General features: G+C 35.0%; 1 protein-coding gene across 2 annotated transcripts in view; it reads right to left on the minus strand.

Moving 5' to 3' along the window:
* RALGAPA1 (Ral GTPase activating protein catalytic subunit alpha 1) overlaps nucleotides 1-22,977 on the minus strand; it is a 126,807-nt gene that overhangs the window by 61,946 nt on the left and 41,884 nt on the right. The window contains exons 18-29 of one of the 2 annotated variants that reach the window (XM_079310199.1): nucleotides 18,500-20,071; nucleotides 16,472-16,596; nucleotides 14,811-15,027; nucleotides 13,474-13,650; nucleotides 10,070-10,222; nucleotides 8,144-8,337; nucleotides 7,921-8,019; nucleotides 7,654-7,809; nucleotides 6,107-6,235; nucleotides 5,004-5,129; nucleotides 3,756-3,814; nucleotides 1,664-1,772 (exon numbers count right to left, since the gene is read on the minus strand). In XM_079310199.1, coding sequence (XP_079166325.1) covers nucleotides 1,664-1,772; nucleotides 3,756-3,814; nucleotides 5,004-5,129; nucleotides 6,107-6,235; nucleotides 7,654-7,809; nucleotides 7,921-8,019; nucleotides 8,144-8,337; nucleotides 10,070-10,222; nucleotides 13,474-13,650; nucleotides 14,811-15,027; nucleotides 16,472-16,596; nucleotides 18,500-20,071 — 3,116 coding nt within the window. The remainder of the gene's footprint in view (nucleotides 1-1,663; nucleotides 1,773-3,755; nucleotides 3,815-5,003; nucleotides 5,130-6,106; nucleotides 6,236-7,653; nucleotides 7,810-7,920; nucleotides 8,020-8,143; nucleotides 8,338-10,069; nucleotides 10,223-13,473; nucleotides 13,651-14,810; nucleotides 15,028-16,471; nucleotides 16,597-18,499; nucleotides 20,072-22,977) is intronic. The other variant, XM_079310200.1, reaches the window with a different exon arrangement.

Genomic DNA, 22,977 nt, shown 5'->3' on the forward strand with positions numbered 1-22,977 from the left:
GATCTTTTGTGCTCAAGCTCCAGCAGCAATTAATGTAGGCAGAGTGGTGTTGCCACACAGCTGAGGGAAGCACTAGCCATATCAAAAGTAAGCTGCTGAACTGCAGCTCTGAATATGCTTCTGATATATCAAAAATAAACATGTAATTGCTGCTAACATTTCTATTCAATGTTATTTGTTCAACTGAACTTATCAGTAAGTTGGACTAGGCCTACAGCTCCCTACCCATTCATTTCTCCTGAAATAAGAAAATAATCCGTTCTGGGAGTTAAAACCTCTGACTACTTGGTAGCCAGGAGATTGCTTAGGTAACAAATTAGAGCTAATTTATTTCTCCCATGACACATTAATGAACTTTTCATTTCATTATTAAACTCAATTGTGAATGTATACCATTGCTCAGAACTGGACTGAAAAAAGACAATGTGCACTGGATGGTTTTGCCAACACAAAGCAAAGCAAAATAAAAATACAAAGATCTTTGCTTTCTCACTGAAAAAGTAATTTATGTTTAATATAAATGAGATACAAGTAGTTGGTTTAATAAATACGTCAGAGAAAAAACATAAATCACTATGAATTTCAGGATTAAAAATAGTTCAAATATTGATAAATTGAAGCAGCAAGGTAAAAACATCATTTGCCTTATACTAAACTTGCACAGGAACTTGATAAAATGCAAAGGTTAAGCGTTATTAAAAACCAAGGGAAAAACCCTGGAAGATGGTATTAGTGGAGCTGCAAAGAATGAATGTGATTTTGCAAAACAGGAAATTGCAATTTAGAGTCTAATACTAAAAGCCCTGCAGCTACCTTATACAGAGACTCAAACCCTGCTTCAGAGGATGTGAACAGGTGATCTGCTAAGATATTTTTCAGATTCCCATTGCTTAAAAGAAAATAATAATCCCCAACATCCGACAGATGTCTCATGTAACAGGTGTACACTCCAATTTTTATTAATCTATATAGACAGGAAGACTAGACTATTCATAGAATTTTGATGCCAACAAAAAGTACATAGAAAGGTTCTGAAGATAAACTGGAAAAGATTTAAAAAGTTGAAGTTATTGCTCACAAACATGCAAATTTGAAAACTGCTTAAAAACATGTTTTTACTAATATACCAATTATTCTACAAAGTACGAACAAATGCAAACAATTTAAAATAGGAAAACAAAAACACTCATCAAGGAAAAAAAGCCAAAAATATGCAGCTTCTGGAATAAGCATAGAAAAGGACCATGTGACAACAAATTAAACATTCCCCAGTCCTTCCATGCATACAGTATTAAGTACTCTGCATTTCTCAGTAAATATCTAGCCATGTCTGAAAAGCAATATTGCATAATTCAATGACTTGAACTCAGAAGTGAACATGCACAGAATGTTATGAGAATACTGTGGTAGATTAGAGTGGCTATTGATATATATTAAAATAAAGATCCTCTATCTTATCCCCCAGCACAACATTCTCTTTAAACTTAAAGAAGAGTAAAGAACTTTTGACATTTCAGAGATCCACTCATTAGAGTTCTTTCTTTTCTAAGGATGGTAAATGAGACTGCGAAATAAGGATGCTAAAATATCATTATGACTTTGAAAATACAAAATATCTTTACACATAAAGGAAATATACATTGTAAAAATTTAATTCTCTCACCTTTAAAGAAACACAGATCACATTCAATGCTTCCTTGATCTGAGGATGATGTGATTCATGGACTAGCTCCTCACAGATCCAAATACCAAGACTGCAAAGAGCAACACATCTGTAAAACAATGTTGAAGGACAAGTTGTTGAGAAACTTTCTACAGGAACATGTAATTTCTATGATTCGTGTTTTGCTAAAGACATATACCAACAAATATGTTTTAATATTTCCAGAACAACTGCACAAAAACCTTTTAGTGCTGTAACTTGTTTAAAAACGAGAAAGAAATCCAAAATATGCTGGTGAAGGCAGAGAAAAGGGCAGAGGAAGCACCCATCTAAGCAACTGAAAAATCCAAAAGTCTTCAACAACTCCTGCATTTCTATGTGTGTTTTGATTAAAAATACTATCTGAATTCAATGTATGGGAAATTCTTATATTTTCTTAAGACAAAGCAAAAATTGGGGTGGGAGTTCCTTCCTTCCCAACAGAAGAGGTTGCTCATACTTAGACCTTCTGAGACACAGAGATCAGAGAGGAATGTTACTCCCTCATAGACATTCACATTGTTTTAGATGGACAATAGACAAGGATGAATAGAGGAAGGGTAAATGAATCCTAGAGACAGTATACATATTGTGATTAGTACATCAACTTCTGTTGTTTTTTCATTTAAAATCAGGAAACAGAAAAATGTAAAGGTAAAGAGTATTTAGATGTATGTGTTCAAATCAGCAGATGGAAGAAATTTCTTCAGAAATATTAAGGAGCTAGCTTAAGCGATCTCTGAGCCATTAGTTATTTTCTTCAGGAACACAGTCTACAAATATTTTGGAAACGAGACTTCAGAATTCAAAATACTGGATAAAGTTGGGGAGCAGTCCAAAATCATCAAGAAGGAAGCTTATCATGTGACCTGCAATGCATTACATCAGGGAAGGAAAAATTGTAGGCTAGAATAGAAACAGAAGTGGGTATGAAGCCTGTGATGTAGAAAAAAGATTTTAAGGCTACATAGAATCATGAAAATGCTTACAGACAGCAAAAATATGTACAAAACTTAACTATACATTCTAGTGTAAAACCACCCTATTTTGAACACTGACACTGAAAGAAAAACTGCAAAATGGAAAGTGTTACGCATTTTAGAAAGCAGCTTTGTAACACAAAAAAATAAATTAATGTGATCCCAGGATATTCCCTCCTTTCCCTATGTTGAGAAAAAATATTATCAGCTCAAGCGAAGAAAGAGCTAAGTGGGCTGATGGAAACTGCTCTTGGTTTTCCAACAAAATGTTTAAAGGTTGAATAAGCTGATCTTTCCAGGTTTTAGTTTTTCATATATGTAATTCTAGTAGTTTTAAGTGACACTATATTAGTTGGACATATATATTCACTCTTTCCAAATATATAAGGCACACAAATGCACTCTTCCTTGGTAGACATTACAGATTCGTGTTCCCTACCCATACACAGGACTGTAACAGAATACTTCTGAAGATGGGTACAGAGGAACAAAATACTAAGCAAATTAAGAAACAGAAAACTGATAACTATCCTCTCTGAAGTTGTTGATTTGATGAAGATGCTTAGATTTAAGCATCAGAGCAACCATTCCAAGTTTAATGCTTAGCTCAGTTTTCTCTGTTTCTTGTCCATACCACAAAGAAGGACTCATGCACATTGGATAGTTTCTATTATTCAAATTAAATCATGTGATCTAATAAAAAATAACTATCCCTCCCTCATAATAATCTTGTCCTAACCAAAGTAAAACATGCCTTTCTAATTCAGAAAATCCCTGAGCTGAACACCAGGGTAGGCTGGGAAAGCTTATTCTCTTACCCTTATTTACACCCTTTCCTATCAGCCACTATCATAGAAAGAATACTGGACTAGACCAGCCCAGTTTGTTAATTTAATATCTCTATTACAAACAATTTCAAATTCACATAATGGACCACAGTTCTGACAGGGGTGAAGAGAACCATTAATAAAATCCAACAAACTTTTACTTTAAGCTCTCTTATATATTAATCTCAAAACAGTCCAATAAAGAAAATAATCTATTAATGTAGAAGCTCTTATAGTATGACCTACCGTGCAGGACCAGATGGCTCCTCTCTTGCTGAACTTAACACAGTTTTAATTATGAGTTCCTAAAATGAAGAGCAAATAGTCATTGATTTACACGTAACTCCATCACAGAAAGTATCAAAATATTATTATAGAGCACACAGACATATTGCTTAGCTGACTCTCTATGTTTTGGTCAGGTGAACTGTTTGCATGCCACTACTCCAAATATCTAGCCTGTCCCAGATACTCGTTACTTGTGCCACCCCAAGAATATCCTACATGTTACTATCCTAATTTCTGCTGATGAACCATTTATCCAATTAATGTCAAAACATTTCCATAAAATATCAAGTGTAAAAAAAAATTGTAAAGGACTCCCTGAAGCCATCTTGAGTAGTGCTAAAGGGTATGACAGAAAGAATTTTCTACTCTGAGGTTTAAACAAGCATTTTTAAAAATTTTAATTGATCTGAAAAGTATTTTCAACTAGTTGCAGAGTAAGTGCCTATAGTGCTTTAAGAATACTATCAATAAGAATTTTGACTCAACTACAGTGAAATGCCCCTAAAGCTGTAGCCTGTTTTAATGTAATTCAAGTAAACAACCATTGTATAATAGAAATGAGAAAGAAGGAATTCAAAATCAGCCTCCAAAGGGAAGCAAGGTATAAAGCAGCTCTCAGGCCATCATTTCTCCCTAAATTGAAACAGTTTGGAAAACTTAAGGAGAGCCTTTCTTAGACACACTAACTGAGTTCTGTGCAGTTTCAGTATACTGTCACACTAACTCTGTGTTATGATAGGCAAGGTAAAAACTCCATTAATATTTGTCCTTTGAAGAAAGAACATATTGCTGTACATAACACACTGCTCTATGGAAATTTTCTAAAGCCCCTAGGAATGAACACAGGCAGATTTCACCAGTTGTGAAATTAATAAAATTGTCTTAATTCATTATATAATGAATCTTAAACCTCTCAATCTTCCTGTTTCAGCTAATTAAATCTGTGATACCTGCAAATAACCTTAGTGAGAAGAAGCTTGAAAGGGTGAGATAATGTATAATTTGCTTACACAAACATAAGAAACACTTTATCATTAATTAATAGCAATTAAAATGTATATTTCAAAGTATGAAGTTTGACAAGACTTTATGAAATCACTCTTGAAAAATTTTAGGATCTTAAAATCTTAGTATTTTCTGCAAAAGCACAATATTAAACATATATTTGGTAACAGAATACTAGCCAAATATTCTTAAAATTCCTACCTTAACATCTGTAAACTGAGATACAGCGATGTCAGGAATATTTGGGTGAAGAGCTGGTAGCTCACGATATAAATTGGGAAAACAGACTAGAGATCCTAAAAGAACCTGTGCTTCAACTCTTGGTGCCTGAAAAAAAAAAAAAAGTTGGGGAGAAATATATATTCTTACTGCAATGGGGAAGCTGACATTTCTAGGTGCCTTAAAAGAGAGTGATGGCTGACACTGTACACAGCTTTTTCCTTTCTCCTGGAAATTGTGAGCCCCTGCAGAGCTGAGTAAACAGAGACCACAGCTCCCTGGATTGTTACTCTTGCACACCCCTGCTCTCATTTTCTAAGACAGTAAAAAGAAAACATAAGAATTGTTAGGACTACAGATAAATAACTGGGCTACTAACTGGGCTCAGGTCTTAGGTTCAGCTAACTGACCAGAATGTGGAAAACTACTAAATGTGACTTAAGGCACTGCTGAACAGGAAGGCTACAGTGTAAGAAGCTGGCAAAGGCTTCAGATAGTACCTTGAAGAAGGCTGGACAGGGATTGATGGCATTGAAAGAGTCACAATTCACAGACAATTGGAAGAGACTGTGGGGGATTTGAGAGAGTACAATATGCAGGGCCAACAGCACCTAGGTAATCACATCCACAGTACTACATAAGGCTGAATTTTCCTGAGTACAAAATCAGAAAGGTGAAAAAAAAATCCAAATAGTGCAAACACTAACATATTCGAGTTCTCAAGCCTGATCATAAAAGTCATTCTATAGCAGATATATAGAGGAATAAATGCCTTTTTAAAATGAAATAATAGTCAAAATGGACGTTTACTTTAAAACATCTTCAAGCACAGAAAAATGGCAGTGACAATTTTTGTAACTCTAAAATAAGATTCTGTTCCAACAGTAACTTTTTTCAACAGTATTTGCAGGAGAGGCATGTGTAGTGCTCTAGAATAAATCACTAACATTATCTGTATTTGATAACCACTACATTGAATTCTCATTGAGATCAATTTAACACCCTATGCAAGGAAAAATATACTGCTCAGTATTCTCTCAAATTCTTCCTCATCCATAAATCAGAATTAACTGATGAATACTTACATTGAGGAAAGAAGAAGCAGCCACTCTTCCTGCTGCTACAATGAAATCCATAATAAGCATGGTAGCACCAGGCAAACCAAGTGAAAAGAACTGAGGAGAGCAGTGCTTGATGATTGTATTGACAATATCCTCGCAGAAGGAAAAGGGAAAAAAGGAAGAGTATCAACACGAATCAAGATGAAAAATTAATGAAAAAGGCAGGTATTTATCAAAGGTAGAAAGTAAAAATGTGAGAAAGAAAACTCATTGTGGCCAGTAAGATAATCATTAGTGACAGAAGAATAGAACAAAAAGATAAATTCCTTAAGTATACTTATATTAATGTAAGTAAACTTGGTATAATTTATAGATCAATTTAAGCTTGGACAATAGTTCATATATTAATTTACAGTCAGCTTTTAAGAGTTCTGTAACTGATTAACCATTCATTTGAATAGGTACAGTAAAGATACAGTAAGATAACCAGCTATTATTACTTAACAAGTGCTTAACCCTCTTTAGCAAGTATTGCCTGACTGTAACTTTAAAAATATTAGCCTCTTACATATACCCAAACTGAACCAAAATTGAAAGAGAGATAATACAGTGTTTACTAACATTTCTGGTATGTAATCAGCACAGCATGTTAAGTTCTTGTAGACTTAGTGAGGCACTTTCAAAAATTATTGTACGTGACGAAATTTTTTTCAAAAGTACTTGAAAAAGTATAAAGTGCTTTAATTGTAAAAAAACATCCCAAGTCTACAGATAGGCACCCCCCTTTCTTTTCTCCACTAGTAGTAATATCCAACTACATGGCAATGTCATAGGAGGATCTTCAATTCAGCAAGAAAAGCAGCATTAACAGGTGTTAGAGGACAGAAACTGGAGATCTGTCCTACCCATAGTCATCTGTGGAATAATTTTGGAATAATTCTATTTTTCCCAGTTAAAGAAAACTGGGTTGTATGAAACTTTGATCTCCCCATGCCTATAATCATTCCTCAAAAAAGTTCGCAAACCCAACTTTTTTACACTTCTGCAAACCTTTAAAAAGTATTTAAGCCATACAATATTTTCAGAATTCTTATTATCAAAACCTATGAAAAAGCTCTACTCCCATTGATTAGATACGCTCAGCACATCTCAATTTGCTGGTTCCTATACTTGCTGTAGAAACAAAGTCCTCCACTGTAGTGAGCACAATTTACTAGCTAAACTGTTGCATCAGGGAGCAAGTAAGAAGAACAGTAGACTTTAGAGAGATCTGCTTCCTTCTCTTTCTTGCATACTTCAATCTGTAACATACAACCAATAAAAAATGAGAGAGTACCTTTTCTGACCTTATATTTGCTTGAAATGGACTACAAAAAAAGTATTTCTGAATACAACCAAGAACATGAGGATCATTTATCAAAGTTTTCTTTTTAGAAGAAGAATCAGTCACAGCACTAATTTAAAAAATAAAGTTAAATTACTCAGATGAAAATACATTAAGCATTTTTGAGAAGACAATTTTATTTTCAGTCATAACATTTATATTATCTTGAATTTCATCATTAACTTACTTGATCAACATGAAGAAGTCCACAGTGCATTATATTGTAGAAATGAGTTAAAAAATCCCTGTTTGGAGAAACATCTTGTCTTCTTTTCATTGTCTTACAAATAAGCTTATAAGCATGTAGCTTTCCTTGTTTGTATTTATCAGTCAGCATGGTTGCCTACAGTTTTAGAACAATATTTATTAATCATAAATTTAAAAAAAAACATTAAACACTTCTACCCTTAGGTTAACTTTTATTTCTGTTCCACAGTTTAGTGCTCAAATTTACCTTGAAGAGCCATGGTGTTAGAATTCTTAGTGGTGGAATTAAAACTGGGGGAGATGGTGAAGTTAGGTTGTCTGTTGAAATACCAAGATTGTCTCTTATCTGCGATTATTAAGAACAAAACAGAAAGAGAATTATTTACATGAAATATATGGAGTGGTGTTTTTTTCTTTTTGAAATTCCTGTGCAAACAGGTCAAATTGGAGAAAAAGTTCGGTTCTTTTACCTTGGCCAGATTCTGCCACAGTTCACACAGATAATCAAAAACCTGAGCATGAATCTCTGGATCCATGATGCTGTTGACATCTCCCAGAATTCCTAGCATCCTCCTCCACATCACTGTAGCAACATCTGCATGCCATCCTGTAAGTGTTCCCCCAGCCATGACACTGCAACATTCTGAGGGGAATTCACTAGTTTCTGTAATGGAAGGAAAAAAGTATAGTGAGATCACCTTTCCAGAAAAGGAAAAGTACTGATACAACTATTAAATACACACTCTTGTTAAAACTGAATGATTGGGCTTTCAGAATAAGCTATTTTTAACCCATTCAGTCACCTCAACACTGTATATATTAAGCTTTGTCTATATAAACTCTGTAGAAGAATTGTCCTATTTCTTATATTCTTTAATAACCTTTAAGGTCTCTGCTGGAGCTCTAATACAGATCGGATGAACCTAGTAAGGCCACTCTTTTCCTAAGTATTTTTCTACATTCTTTGAAGCCAATGAATCTCCAGAACTCTACTTGGCTGCTTTCAAGTAAAATTATCTTTCAACTTTATATTTCTCCTAATACAATATAAAGACTATTTTTCTTAGAATCTAATAGGAAAGCATTTTACTGCAAGTCGAAGAGAAAAGTGTGAGTAAACTTCTCTCTAGCTATTGTCCTTTAAATAGTAAATTTGTATGAGTGGAGAGGCAACATTCAGTAACTTAGCACCACAGTCCTAACACCCACCTAGCTCTTTCCACACACCAGCACTATATGAATAAACATTCTTTTTTAGGTGGAAGATGATTAATCTAGACTGTCCATATAAAGAAACCTTCAATAGATTATGATGGCTCAAGTCTACTCAGGTCACACTTAACTAGCTAAACAGCCACAAAAAACTAGATAATGAGCCAGTTTGAGAGCAGTAGGCATTCAGAATCTTCTGTCCACCCCCTCAGGTGGATAATTGGCTGGGATCTTCTGAAAATCTTGCAGCTCCCACAGGCATATAAAATCAAAATTAAATCTGAATTTAGTCTAATCACACAGGCTCTTCTTTTGAATTTCTGGGCCACTGTGGTAGAGACACTATTGGTTTCTAGGCTGTAGATTTTAAAGTACGAAGCAAAATGATCTTTCATTTCGTCCATCAGTAGGCTACTTAAAGAATTAGAGTCTGAAATACATAACAGACACTCCTTTTTTCCATGAGACCAAATGCAGGAGAAGTGTTCACATCATATTTACAAAGAAAATGTAACTTAGAATTCAACAGCTAAGATAGTTGACTACCTTAGTCAATAGTAATTACAAATTTGTTTAAATATGGAAAGGAAACAAACCAAACTTGCAAGGAATAATTATAAGATTACAAAATTATTACTTGTACATCAGTGATAAAAACAATCCATGGCAGGACCACATGCTAGATTAAGCTGCCACAATTCTAAGCAACTAGAAGAACCATTGTAAATATGTGGACTATTTAATCCACTGTTAAAATTTCCAATGAAATGCAGGTTAAAATGCAAAAGGTTTTTGTTTGCTTTTAAAAATAATCACTGCAATTAAATATTTTTTGAAGTGCAGATGAAATAACCTTGTACAGGATTTTTTACAATTCATGTGATACTAGCTACTTCACTACATTGCATAACAGAGAAGGAGAGAGAGGGAGAGAGGAGAGAGAAGGAGAGACAAGGAGAGATAAGGAGAGAGAAGCAGAAAGAAGGAGAGAGAAGGAGAGAGAAGGAGCAAGAGAGAGAAAGAGAGAGAAAGAAAGAGAAAGAAAGAGAGAGAGAAAGAAAGAGAGAAAGAGAGAGAGAGAAAGAGAGAGAGAGAGAAAGAAAGAGAGAAAGAAAGAGAGAAAGAGAGAGAAAGAAAGAGATAGAAAGAGATAACAGGTTTGTATTTTCTGTTCCAGATATTGCCTAGGTCATCTGGCGTCTGTAAAACAGAGTGGTGGAGCTTCTCATCCAGCTGCAGATCCTTCTGCTCAATATGATCTGCATGAAGAGTGGCAGGAGAGGGTGTCTGTGATCGGGATCCAAGAGCAGATTGGATTGGAGAAGCACTTTCAGAGCCTGCAAATGTAATTTTTAACAGTTACCTTAAAAGCCTTTTCTATTTTCTTGAGCTATTGAAATGTTGTCTAAATAGAGCATTAACAGAAAACTGAGCTGCTTTTATGTATGAAATTGGGCTAAGAAAAGATACAAAACAGTAAGTGAGTGTTCTGAAAGAAAACAAAGTGCATGCAGAAAAGCTGAAAGACAAACATCAAAATAAGACAGGTAAGTGGACTAGTAGACCTCTATTTTAGGTCCAAATAATTCTGAATGTGTTTGTTTTGCAGCACTTTTAGTGTTTTAAGCCAGCCAAATTTCTCATCACATTCCCTCACCTAAATTTCTCTCTAGCAAAATGTTTAAGAAAAATTCTTCCTGGAACAAATGCTTTTCCAGGATTATAGATGCATGCAAGTTAATTTATAAATAAAAACTCAAACTAGTAATTTATAATCTTTGGCGTTTATCTACTGATTGAGCTGAGAAAATCCATATGATAGGAAAGTTCAGTATAGTTAGAGGGGTGTTATTTCCTTTAAAACAGGAAATCAGAACTGTTTGAATGACAGCGCTAAAAAGGCATTTTTCTGTGATAGTCTCTGAGCAACCTCTCTAGGCAACTATGTGGTCTCTACCGTGTGATCTGTGGAAAGGGAGTAAGTAGTTGTATTTACTTGTTCTGTACTATCTTATGTTTCACATCCTGAATTTGACTAAAGAGCCTCATAAACGGCTGAGTTTAACCAGAACAATCACATGGCAGACAAAAAGAGAATAAATATTCCCCACGGACTTTTCCACACATCATGTTAAAATGGAAGAATTCCTATTAATTTTAATTCTTAAATAAATGTAACACAAAACTATTATGTGTAAAGTTCAGTATTAGTGATAAAATGAACTTTAGGGACAGCAAATGAAAAGTGAGTCTTTTAAATAGCAATTTTCCCAAATCATTATGAGAATAGTTGAAGAACATTTCTCAATTGAGAGAAGTGTTCTTTCTTATAAAGAGAACAAATTGTTTAAATAACTTGACAGAAAATGTTATGACATCAGAATAGAAATTGCAGTAAACTATCTTTATTACGTTGTTAAACTGCAAAGGTCTTTACCTTCTTTAAATGGCTAAGACAATGAAGCTTTTACTATCAATTTAAATCAACACCTCTATGCAGGATAGAGGAACACTATTGCTGCACACACAGACTGTTGTTTTATGTGACTGGTAACAATCCTTTCTTGCTACTGACCACTAGTTTTCCACATGCTTACAGATAAAGTAAAACACATCCTTCAAAGATGTTCAAAGAAGTATTTTCTTACATCATTTCCATTCTGCTCATTAGTTGGGAACAGATGAAAGTAGTTCCAAAAGAGCAGCAAGAAAGAGTCATGGGAAGGAGAGAAATTGAGAGAGAGTGGGATAGAGAGGGAAAGAAAGTGAGATGTAAAGAAAGAGCAGGCACGGAAGGCATGGAGCTGAGGAAGAAGGGGAAGAGATCTTCATACTATGGAAGATAATGGACAGAAACAATTATGGAAAATTTGCAGAACTACAGGAGTCTGTCATTAAAAGATACTCCAGCATACATGGATCCGACTTTGACTGACACTCTTACAGGTACAACGTGTTCTAGGAGTAGTAAACAGTCAATGGACAGCTTTATGATTTACTTCGAGTATGATGCAATGCCCATATACCAAAAAGAAATTATCCTTCCAAAACTCTTCAGATTTAGAAAGAGCAGTTTTCTCATCAGCAGAAGCACTGAAAACTTGTTTATTATGAATGTGGTTTGAGGTTGAGTTTCTGCACTGATTTGCTGGCATCTAATATAGTGAAATTCACATTGCAGCTTCCATCATGATACATTGCATACATGCAATTTTCACTAGATAGCTGCCTATCTTTCATATAACATCAAAGAAAATAACATCCTTCTGTTTTCTTATATGTCAATTTAGCAAAAAACGAGACAATAGGCTCCAACATTGTTGGGCACATGGAACAGTCACAGATAGACAAAACAATTGCACAAGTATTGTTTCCTCAGGAAACCCAGCTAAATGCATGTGACACACAAGAACTGCCTCTCTAAAGCAGTGGTTCAAGCAAGAAGAGTTAACCACAGGATCTCTCAGTGGACAACTCAGTCACTAATTGCAATCTTATCAATTCAATCATAGTGCACACAAAAATACCAAACAGCAATGAAGTTATTAACATATAAAAACATACAAACAAACAGAAGAAGAACAGATATACAGCAAGAACTTTCAACAAACACACAGTGAAGAGAAAAATGAAGAGAATACAAGTCAAGTTGAATATTGTGAAACAAGCTGAACAACAGTGTCCATGAAAGCTAATACCATAGTTCTTTCAGCAGAAGGGCACTTTTTAAAAGTGATAATTATGGCAGAGGAAGTAAAGATGTCTTTCCACATCTCTGAAAAGGCAGAGTTTGATTTCCAATGGAGAACAAGACACAGTATGTAGGTATAAGCTTTCACAGGAATATAGATACTTGTTGCAACTTGTTACTTGTTACAACTAAGGTTGTAACAGGAATGGCAGCGTGTAACAGCTATGGAACAAGGAAAATGAAAATGACTATGACATCTTTACTTCTTCTGTACAAAACATAGCAAGAGACCATTCTTTCAGTTCATCCTCATAGAGAAGCATTCTCTCTTTCAGACAGGAGTCCATTCAGTTTTTGTTAACTGCATCCCTTTTCAGTTATACAAATGGAAAGGGATCTTACATGGCCAAATAACTAACATTTTGCATAATAAAACCTCTCAGTTACACAACAGTCAATACAAAGATATATTAAGATCAATGCATATAAAAGAACCACAAGATGCTTCAGTGTGATACACTGGTTTGAATGAGCACTGTGAAAATCTTCCAAAGCAAGAACATTTCATGAAAATTAATTATTTAACTACTAGTAATAAAAGGAGATTTGTAAGAGATCTAGCATACATTATGTGGTAAGAGTTTCTCCTTGGTAATTCTACAGATTTTCTCATGAACGGTTTAAAATACATTTAGGACCATGAATAACTAAGTCAGACAAAGGTTTTCCACTTAGGTTATTTCACATATTACTTTTCAATAGTAATCAAAAAATAATTGAAATAAAGGAATCATCTTAAATAGAACATAGATTCTTGGCAGAAGCTGGAAGTTGCATTCTTCAGGATGGGTGGAAAATTTCTGAAATAAATACTTTTTTTCTTTAAATATACTTTACCAGTAATAGTTGCAGCTTCAGCAGACAATGGTTGCTGATTGAGACTACTTGTTTCTGAATCTATGTGGAGTGTAGTTAGACTGGCCACTTCTTGTTCCTCAGCACTTTGTTGCTGTCCTGAAATTGCATCAACATCAGCAGAAGCTGGTGTCCCTGCCTCAGTGCCAAAGCTGAAATCTGTTTGAGGAAAGCATTGTATTAACTCACAACATAAAAATACCACTAATATAATAAACCCCAGAGGCCCAGGACTTCCAAACTAAACAGAAACCTCAAATGTGCATCTCCTATGCTACTAGTACACTGTTGTAAAATTCAAATAAAATACAACAGCAGAAAATACTATTATATATTATGAATATTCTCTTTCCTGATGTAAACCCTTGACTTGATGCCTGCGGAAGAACATTCTTGTTGCATGTCTGTATTCTGCTTAGTTGCTGTAAGTGCATCTGCAACTGAATAATGCAAAAATAAAGGAATCATACATTAAGGAATTTATTTGTAAAATTTACAAGCTGGAAGGAATATTCCAGCTTGCTGTAAAAAGCACTAACTTCGAACTAAAAATATTACAGCAAATGATAGTCTAACAAACGTTATCCTCAACACTAACAAAAAAAAAAAAAAGTCAGGTTGAAATGTAGGTTTAAATGTCATGACTTATTTGCATAATGGAGACATATATAAAAATTGTAATTTCTTAAAAAAATTCTACTATATAAATATTATTTTTATCTTATATAACACATGATATCATAATTCCTAGCAACCATAATAGCCCCTTCTGTTAAACAAGGGTGGGAATTGACAAATAAAATGAGTGAAAAGCATTATGTTATTTAACAAAGCACACTAATTTTACCATGATACTACACTTAGTATCTTGATTAATCTATAGCTGCACAATGACCACTGTAAAAATATCAGAAGCCTTTCTTTAAGTGTTATCTAATTACTTTCAAAAGAATTAAAATAATTTCCAAAATAAATAAGCTTTAATTTTTATATTTTGCACAAAACAGATGGATACACTCCACAGAGGAAACAATACTGTCTTCTAACTTTTGTTCAGTAATGTTCTCCTCTTTGCATAGTAGTATTCCAGCACTCTTTAGTTCTGGTATACTTAAAAAAAAATAGCTTCTCTTAGGAACTTTTCTGGTTCCATTAACTTGCTAATGATTTCAATGAAAAATCAAAATAATCTCTCTCTATAGAAAACTGCTGGCATTTTCCTTTTATCCAGGGGGGAAAAAATACAACAGCAAATGAAACAAGGGACATTTGCAATCCATTAATCAAAAATGCTACTGCTTTTGGAAAAATATACTTGCTTTCAAATTTGCGGCTCTCATACTGGAAGGCGCTGAAGGAGTCGGAGTGGCTGTCGGAGCTGATGAGGTCACTGCTGCCCGCGCTGGCAGGTGACGTCCACTCGGAAGGCACGCCTGGGTCATCTACAGGGCGCATCTGGTTCTGCTTGTTCAATATATCAGGAAGGTCCTTAGGAACTTCCAGGCTGCCAGGGCTGCTTCCTCTTCTTGTCACATTCTAAATATTGAAGATACATAAATTATCTTACAGTCTTGGATGGCTTATTTATATAAAATGGAAAAGTGATCTCACATTTGCTGAAGTCAGAATGCAACAAACAGTTCTTAAGCACCTAAGCCAGAACTATCATTTTGGTACTGGTTTGGAAAACAAAAGAATACAATAACAGAAGGCATGCAGATTCATTCATGTACGGTGGTGCTCAAGTAAGGTGGTGGTCTATTTGAAGTCTTTCTTTAAGCTCTTTTCTGCTACCTGAGGAAAGTATCAATTCTCAAAACAGTCATCCCTCCCTTTCTCTCTTCTGCAACCAGCTGTGATGATTTCTGTTTCATTAATTTTCAGACTAAATTAACCATTTCCATAGACTACAAGATAGCATTTTGTTGTGTAACTTAAGACGACTAACAAGAATATTTTGTGCCAACAATCAATTTTCATAAACATGAGTTCAATACAAAAGAGAAAAAAAAGTATACCTATAGACAAACTCTATAAATCCTCTCTTGCCATTTATAAAATGTGATGATAAATAAACTATTTTTAAAATAACTGTGAAGAATCTTCTTTTGTTTCTTATTATCACCAACTCCTTACTGGCAATTTTCTATAGGAGTACGTCTTACAGAAGCATGTCCTTGACATGGACCTTGACAACTTTTAAGAAAAAGGAACTAAATAATTTTGAAACACTTTCTTTAAATTGTTATCCATTCTGTTCTTAATTTGTAATTTTTTTTTTAGTATTTTCCCTTTTGTTACTTCTTAATAAGCACTTATCTCTTCGAATCAGTTGTCTCCTTCTGTAAGCATTCAACAGTAACCAGAAATTCTTAATTTAAGATTGATTAAAATTTTTTGTTATGAATGCCATTCCAAACAACATGACACTTTTGGAAAAGTGTAGGAAAAAAGCAAATGGAAAGTTGATTCAATTAGCAGAGCACTATTTACAGGAATAGTGTATTCATTCAACACTTAGAAGTGAAATAAAAAAATAAAGGAAAAAATATATATTTGAGTAGTTTTGTAGTCTGTTGCATTGACTATACCTGTAGAGAACAGTACTGTACTATAGCATGTCACTCAATTACATACCATGCCAAGGACTGCAAATTCACATTCAAACTAATATTCTGAAAGTGTCTACGTACAGGTATCTTTGCAGATGAAATTAAGGCTGTTTAATTCAATAACATTATTTATCTGACAGTAACTTCTGCATTGCTTCCATGATGAAGATTTAATAGATTCAAAAACACAAATGATATAAAATGGCAAGAATCTATGCCAAAGACAAGGAGTAATTAAGTAATGTTCTTAATTCTGATTCATGAAAGTCAGAAAAATACTTTTTATTAAACTGATTTTTCATGTCATTGACAAGTTCACACGTATATGGAGACTTCAGCATTGAAGCATAGCAAGTTTAAAGACTTACCAGTGCATTACCACTGCGGAGTCTCTCAGCTATAAATTCATCCATAAGGTCAGGAACATTTGTATTGCTACTGCCAATATCACTATCAATAGGGTGCAGCTTTTGACTCATGTCCTCTCTATTAGCTAAAAGCAAATGAACAACCATTTATAGTAAAGAATGCATCACTTTCAAAACAAAATGTAACAAATGAAAAAACCCGCTAATTAACAGAAATTTAAAAATCAAAATTGCCAAACATGCATTTTAAGAATGTCTCTCTTTTAAAGCAGATTCTACTTTCAGAATTAGTACGGCTTCTTCTTCCCACTAAGCAGGGGTTAGTTGATTTCCAATTCCACCTTTAGGAGCAGGAAGCTTATAGGTAAGCACTACTCAAAGTTGTTAATGCTTGCTTTAAGGATAAAGCACATGTTCTTCCTCCATATCACAAATAAGTAACAAATTCTAAAAAAATTATGTGATTCCTTCAGAATCCTTCTTCATTGCATTCCTAATGAAAAGCAGTGTAACAGAAAAAATAAACCAGATTGTAATAGATACTAATGACAAATGGCAATGTGGCATTTGTATACAGTTAGAATGAATAGTGCAAAGAAAATGTTACATAATAAAATTACATGCTAGTATATGGAATGAAAGTTCTAACTCTAGATGATCAATGGTTATGAAAAATTGATGAAGTTCACTGCTTTATTAGTGTTATATTTTTGATACAACTATACTGCTCATATTTAGCTGTGGCTGTTACACCTGACTATATGATATCAGCCTTTAAAGTCTTCAAGTCATTCCAGTTTATGTTCTCTTTATACAAATTTTTCCCTCCGTGTCATCTCTCATGAGATCACAGTGCAGTTTATTCTAACAATGAGGTTCTGTTAAATGCTGGATTTTAAATAACAGGTACTTCTAAAATCGGTGCTTCCTAGATTTCTTTTTCAGAAATCCAATTTCTGAAGAGCAGCGAATCATTTTTGTGAGACCCGTGACAGTACCGCTCTTAGGTGCTGTGCTTACAGAGACTGCCCTCAGGTGGCATTAACATCTCGATGCAGGATGCATTGCAGAATCCTCTGTTAATCATGCCAGCATAACAATGGGGAAAAAAAGAAAACCTGCATTACTGCTGAAAGTTAATTCATTGCTCATTTATGCTTATGTGAACTAAGACAATGTATATTAAGAGTCGCAACCTTCTTTTTTGATCAGTCCACAGAGGTCTCATAGTTAGCAGGTGAAAGACTAGCACAAGACCTTCATGAACATCCAAGATGCCAAGAAAAAAAGAAAGCAATGGAAGATGTTGCTAAGATTTAACTGCAGCCATTTGGATGAACGAATATAGGAAGGCCTATGACATGTTTTGAAACAGACTCAAACAAAACCTTATGATTAGAATCAGAGAACTGTTGTAACGCAATCATTCCAGTAATAGCAGATTGCTATTTTGGATTATTTTTTAAAACTATCTAAAATGACCTCCAAATGTAAATTTGAGAGGCTCTGTATTGGTTTTGTTTTGGAGGAGGAAAAGGAGGAAGATGATGAGGAGGAAGAAGAAAACACACTAAATGAACCAGAAATACAAGTAGTTCAACCTAGTTGGTAGGGAGCCAGGTCCTGACAAAACAACTACACTCAGAGTGGAATAACACATTCTGATAAAATTGCCAATCATTCAGTAGGCTTAATTTGAAGGCTCTGCATGGTAGATGAAAATTCAAAAGTCTCAAGGCTTAATCCTTTATTAGGTCATTTACTGTCTCTTCCTCTTCCCTAATCTGATGATCTTCAGCAGCAAAGAGGTTCAACTAAATATCTTGAAAAGAAAAATTAGTAATTTAAGGTATGTAAATGTAACTTATGCTGGGAGAAAAATCAGCTGGCTATAGGCGCATGCATAACCAAACAGGGAAAGCAGTGATCATCCCAAAGCCTTTTGATTGCTTATCAGAGCTTCAGTTGCATTAAGCCAAACTGGTGCTGCCTTTCTCCTTTTGCGCTCTGCACACTGTTAGTGCTCACCTGCAGCTTTCCTTCCAAAATAGCCCATTACATGACTGTACAGATCCCTCAGTGGAGCCTCTGCTGGCATTCTGTTCTGCCTCTGTGGGGAAACATTTGCCTTCGGCTTCGAAAGAGCATGTACAACAGTTTTATAAACACCACCCAGGGAGCCCTGCTGTTGTGCCGACTCCTGACCTGATGGTCTAAAGGCACTACGACTTTGGAGCTGACTAACTGCAGGACCTTCTTTCTGCAACACAGCTGCTTGAGTTTCTGTAGATTCCTTAACTTGCTTGCTGCCAGCCAAAGCAGCATTGACTGCATCTAGATGCCTATATATTCCAGGTCTAACCAGCTCTGTGGCAGATGATGAGCTACTGCTTGCACTGGTACTGCTGGTGCTGCTACCACTACTGCTACTACTGAAGCCACCAAGTTTACGAAGTCTTGCTTTCCAAGCAGCCTCTTTGTTCTCAAGAGGATTGTAAAACTGAACCGACTCTGTAGATGGCCTAAAAGTAACATGAACGCTGTTTCTTTTTTTAGTTGTTATTTTCATTATTTTGGCCCTATGAGTTACGGTTTCAGATATACTTCTTTTAGTTGGTGCCAGTTTGCTTGTGCCTGTGATGGGAGGCATTTGAGGATCAACTTGTGCTTTAGGAAGAATTTTCTTTGCATGGACAATACGTGAGTTGGTCACTTTTTCATTAAACTGGGCACTTTTATGCTTTTCAGCTACCGGTGCTTCCACAACTAAATCTACATCAGTTTCAGTGGCTGCTTGCCTGTACAGATATCTTTTCCCTTCTTTGCTGCTAGGACTACTTGACCCATGATCAAACACGCTTTCATATTGTTTATCAATATCTAACTGTCTGGCTTTATTGAGTGCTTGATTTCTTGTAAAAAAGTCTACTTGAGTAGGTGCAATATTACTTATAAAGCCACTTGGGTTTTGTTCTAGTTGCAGGTCTGTGTTATGGGCTCTTTCTGCAACAGTGTTGCTAGTCGTGCACTGACCGGTCTGATCTCTATTTTCTAATCCATCCAGTGGTAATCTATCGTTCCTACTTACTGATGTATCAACTTCATGAGCAGAAGCCTCACATTTCTCTATCTCAAAGTTACCGCAAAGTTCTTCTTTTTCTTTAATAAGATATTCTCTCAGAGAGGAAAGGAGATCATCTTCACCTTCAAGGTCAACATACTGGCTTTGTTCAAAGGCAGTGTTTGCAAATTCTACCGGCCCTATTAAATGACAAAGATGGTCATAAATACTATCCCCAACTTCCAAGGAGGACTCTCTGCTATTTGTATCAGTGATATGGCTTTCAGTGGATCTATGCATTGAAGAGGTCTCAGTGGAACTCTGTAAGCTTGGAGCATGATGGGATGAACTGGCAATGACAGGAACTGCACCTTTGGCTCGTTCCACTGCGAATGGTTCCAGGATGTCAGAGGTGCTGCTGCTTCGTGGCAGTGGCTGTTCTTCATTTAATGCACCAAAAACTTCACTTGGAGCATCCTCACTCTGAGAAAAATGTCTGACTCGAGGTGGACGTGGAAGAATTTGAGCATCGTCGATGTCTGTAGGAAAAAAGTATATGTAACACGCACAAAAATTTACATATAGACAATATATAGTTACCACTACATCCTAATTATATGATTTTAAAAACCAGAAAAATTCAGAACCTTGTTTTCTTAGGTACAACAAAAATACTTTCTCCAATACTAGAGTGTTAAAAACACACGCACATAATATCCAGTACGGAATGTAATACAAATGAGTTAGACCATCAGAACACAGTTGTAAATGTTAACATGCATGAGAACAGTGAGGTCATGGAACGTTTGGAAATACAGTTAAAGCTAGAGCTGTGCCAATAAGTTCAATAATTCAACCAATATTATTCCAGCTAGCTTGTTCAGGAAACGGTTATTGGAATACAAATTAGCTCAACAGTAGTACTCCCTTTGTGGAATTTACATCTTCATAAAAATAGGCAACTCCAAAGAGAACAAGGATGTTTTTTGGAAAAAAAAAATTAGAGCTGTCTATTGAATTGGCAAACCATTAGTTAAATATATGTAAGGGTAAGTGTATATATATAAGTTACTGAGATTTCAGGAAGAACACTATCACACTGTTATATGTATTTTGGGATATGTAATCTAGTGTACACCTAAGGACTAAAACTTTTAAAATACAAGGAAGAGCTGGACCTATACAGAAAAGATGCCTATACATAATGTATCATTTTAAGATATACTCTTTTCCCCCAGAATAATGTTTTGTCTCTCATCTTCAAAATATGAAACTAAATACCTAATGAAGGCTTACTTCCCCCTCTTCTTTCAGTTTTACTCAGGAAAATGTAACATTTATGAGAATTACAGAATTAAGTACTCTGACACCAAAAAACATCCTGCAGCTTCATAACAGTTAACAATAGAGTAAACCCACTTTGTTTATGAAAAGATCAGAATTTTTTTATTACCATTTAAATTAGTGATTCCTTGTTTCTTTTGAGACTCTTAATATGTCAGTGTCAGTAAAAATCATAGTTAACTGGAATGAAACCTGGAGTTCCAACAGAGATCACCTAGGAATTGTATAGAAGTATCTCCAGCTCATTTCACATCATCCACAAAAGTAAAGAACTTTCACGCATATCTTCAGATTTCCTACTGTTATAGAAATACTATATACTATCAAATTACCACTGTAGGCAAGACTAAATATCCCTGACAGACAAGTAAACTAACTACTATTCCTTCCAGTCCTTTTATGAGATAAGCACTTAAACAGCAAGGCAAAACCAGGTTACTCAATTTTCTGTTGGTTTCTTTCTGATAGAATCCTTTATTCCCTAGATTAATTTTTTATTACCTACTACTTAAAAAGTTGTAGAGATGCTTTCAAACCCAGGAGTAACAGTAAATAGCTTAAATGAACACCAGCAAGAGTAATTTATCACAGAAAATAGACTTACCTTGTTCTATCTAGACACTTTAACTTCAGGACTGCAATGGTGAATTTACGTAATATCAAAACAAAATTGAAGCCCCTTTTCCTCCCCTAACTTTGATGTGTTACAGCTAAAATAAAGTAACTATGTGTGTAATTATATTTTAAAATATTTCTATTATTACTAAATATTAAGGAGAAATATTACTCAATATTTCAAATTATTATTTCATTGATCTCTCTATATATATTTCAGTAATATTGAATGTTGATAATATGAAGTCTCCTTAAAACTTGTTTTGAGCTGCTTGCACTTTTCACAGAATGTTAGAGATAGAGATGCATTTTCTCATATTCTCCTCAGAACAAAGCATAGAAAACAGGGGAATGAGATATGTATGTACTTAACTAAACATGTATTCCAAGAAGATGAAAAACACTATTTCCATGCTCAATTTTTCAAATAAGTTAAAATTTGAGAGTAAAAGTTTGACCTCATACAAAGTTTACTGAACTGTAAATAAGCTATTAGACAGGAACTTGAGAGATCTATATTGGAAAAAGAGAATAGACATCCAAGCTATCTCAGAAAATGAACATGATCTGAAAAATCATCGAATACAACACAATCTATTATTCCTTTTCTCTTCAGCTTTGATAAGCAACAAATTTCCCATCACTGTTCTTGTTCAACTTTTTACTAACTACATGAATTGACACCCTCTGAAACCAATCTCTCTAGTTGGAACTGTTATTTCAAATTCCCTATTGACTTAGGCAGAGCTTAACAGAGGTTATGCTAATGTAGTCTCAAGATATTTCTTACAGCTGCAAAGAAAGAACCACAGGATTCAGTCGAAAGTATGCACGATGATATATATGAGATTAATACATGCAACTATGATACAGTGACCTCATCTTGAGCCCTGAGTATGCATTTTCCAAATCTTTTATAAACTCAACCTTATTTAAAGCAGCAGCCTAGAAATCCCATGCTGTGCATGCATGCAGTGACCATGACCTTCTAGGATGTTAAAAATAATTGGACAGAGAGCTCACAATGCACACAAAGCAGCTCCACACATTGAAATAAATTCAGCTAGATTCATTTCAGTGTTGATCCAGAATTAATTTTAGGTGCTCACATATTCATGACAAGCAAATACAAGTACACACTCTCAAACAAACATGTGGTTGCACTAATAAAGATTCCTTTTTTTGTAGAACAGGAAGAAACTATGGAAATGAAAAATGTTACTGCAATACCAGGACTGAAAACACAGACAATATTTAAAAACCCAAATGAACTGCTCCTTCACAACCAGGGCTCACCCTTGCACAGAGCTGTACAGTCAGACTGGAACACCTAAAACTCCCAAGGAGTCTGTGCACTGGCAGGCTGACCCTGTGTATCTGACCCTGAGCACCCTTAAGACAAACACTGCCCTGGTTCCTCATATGGTAGAGTAAGGAAAAGATTGGCCAAATGTACCAATTACAATCTCACACAATCACAACTTTC

The sequence above is a fragment of the Erithacus rubecula genome (assembly GCF_903797595.1).
Source record: "Erithacus rubecula genome assembly, chromosome: 6".
In the NCBI taxonomy this organism is placed as follows: Eukaryota; Metazoa; Chordata; class Aves; order Passeriformes; family Muscicapidae; genus Erithacus; species Erithacus rubecula.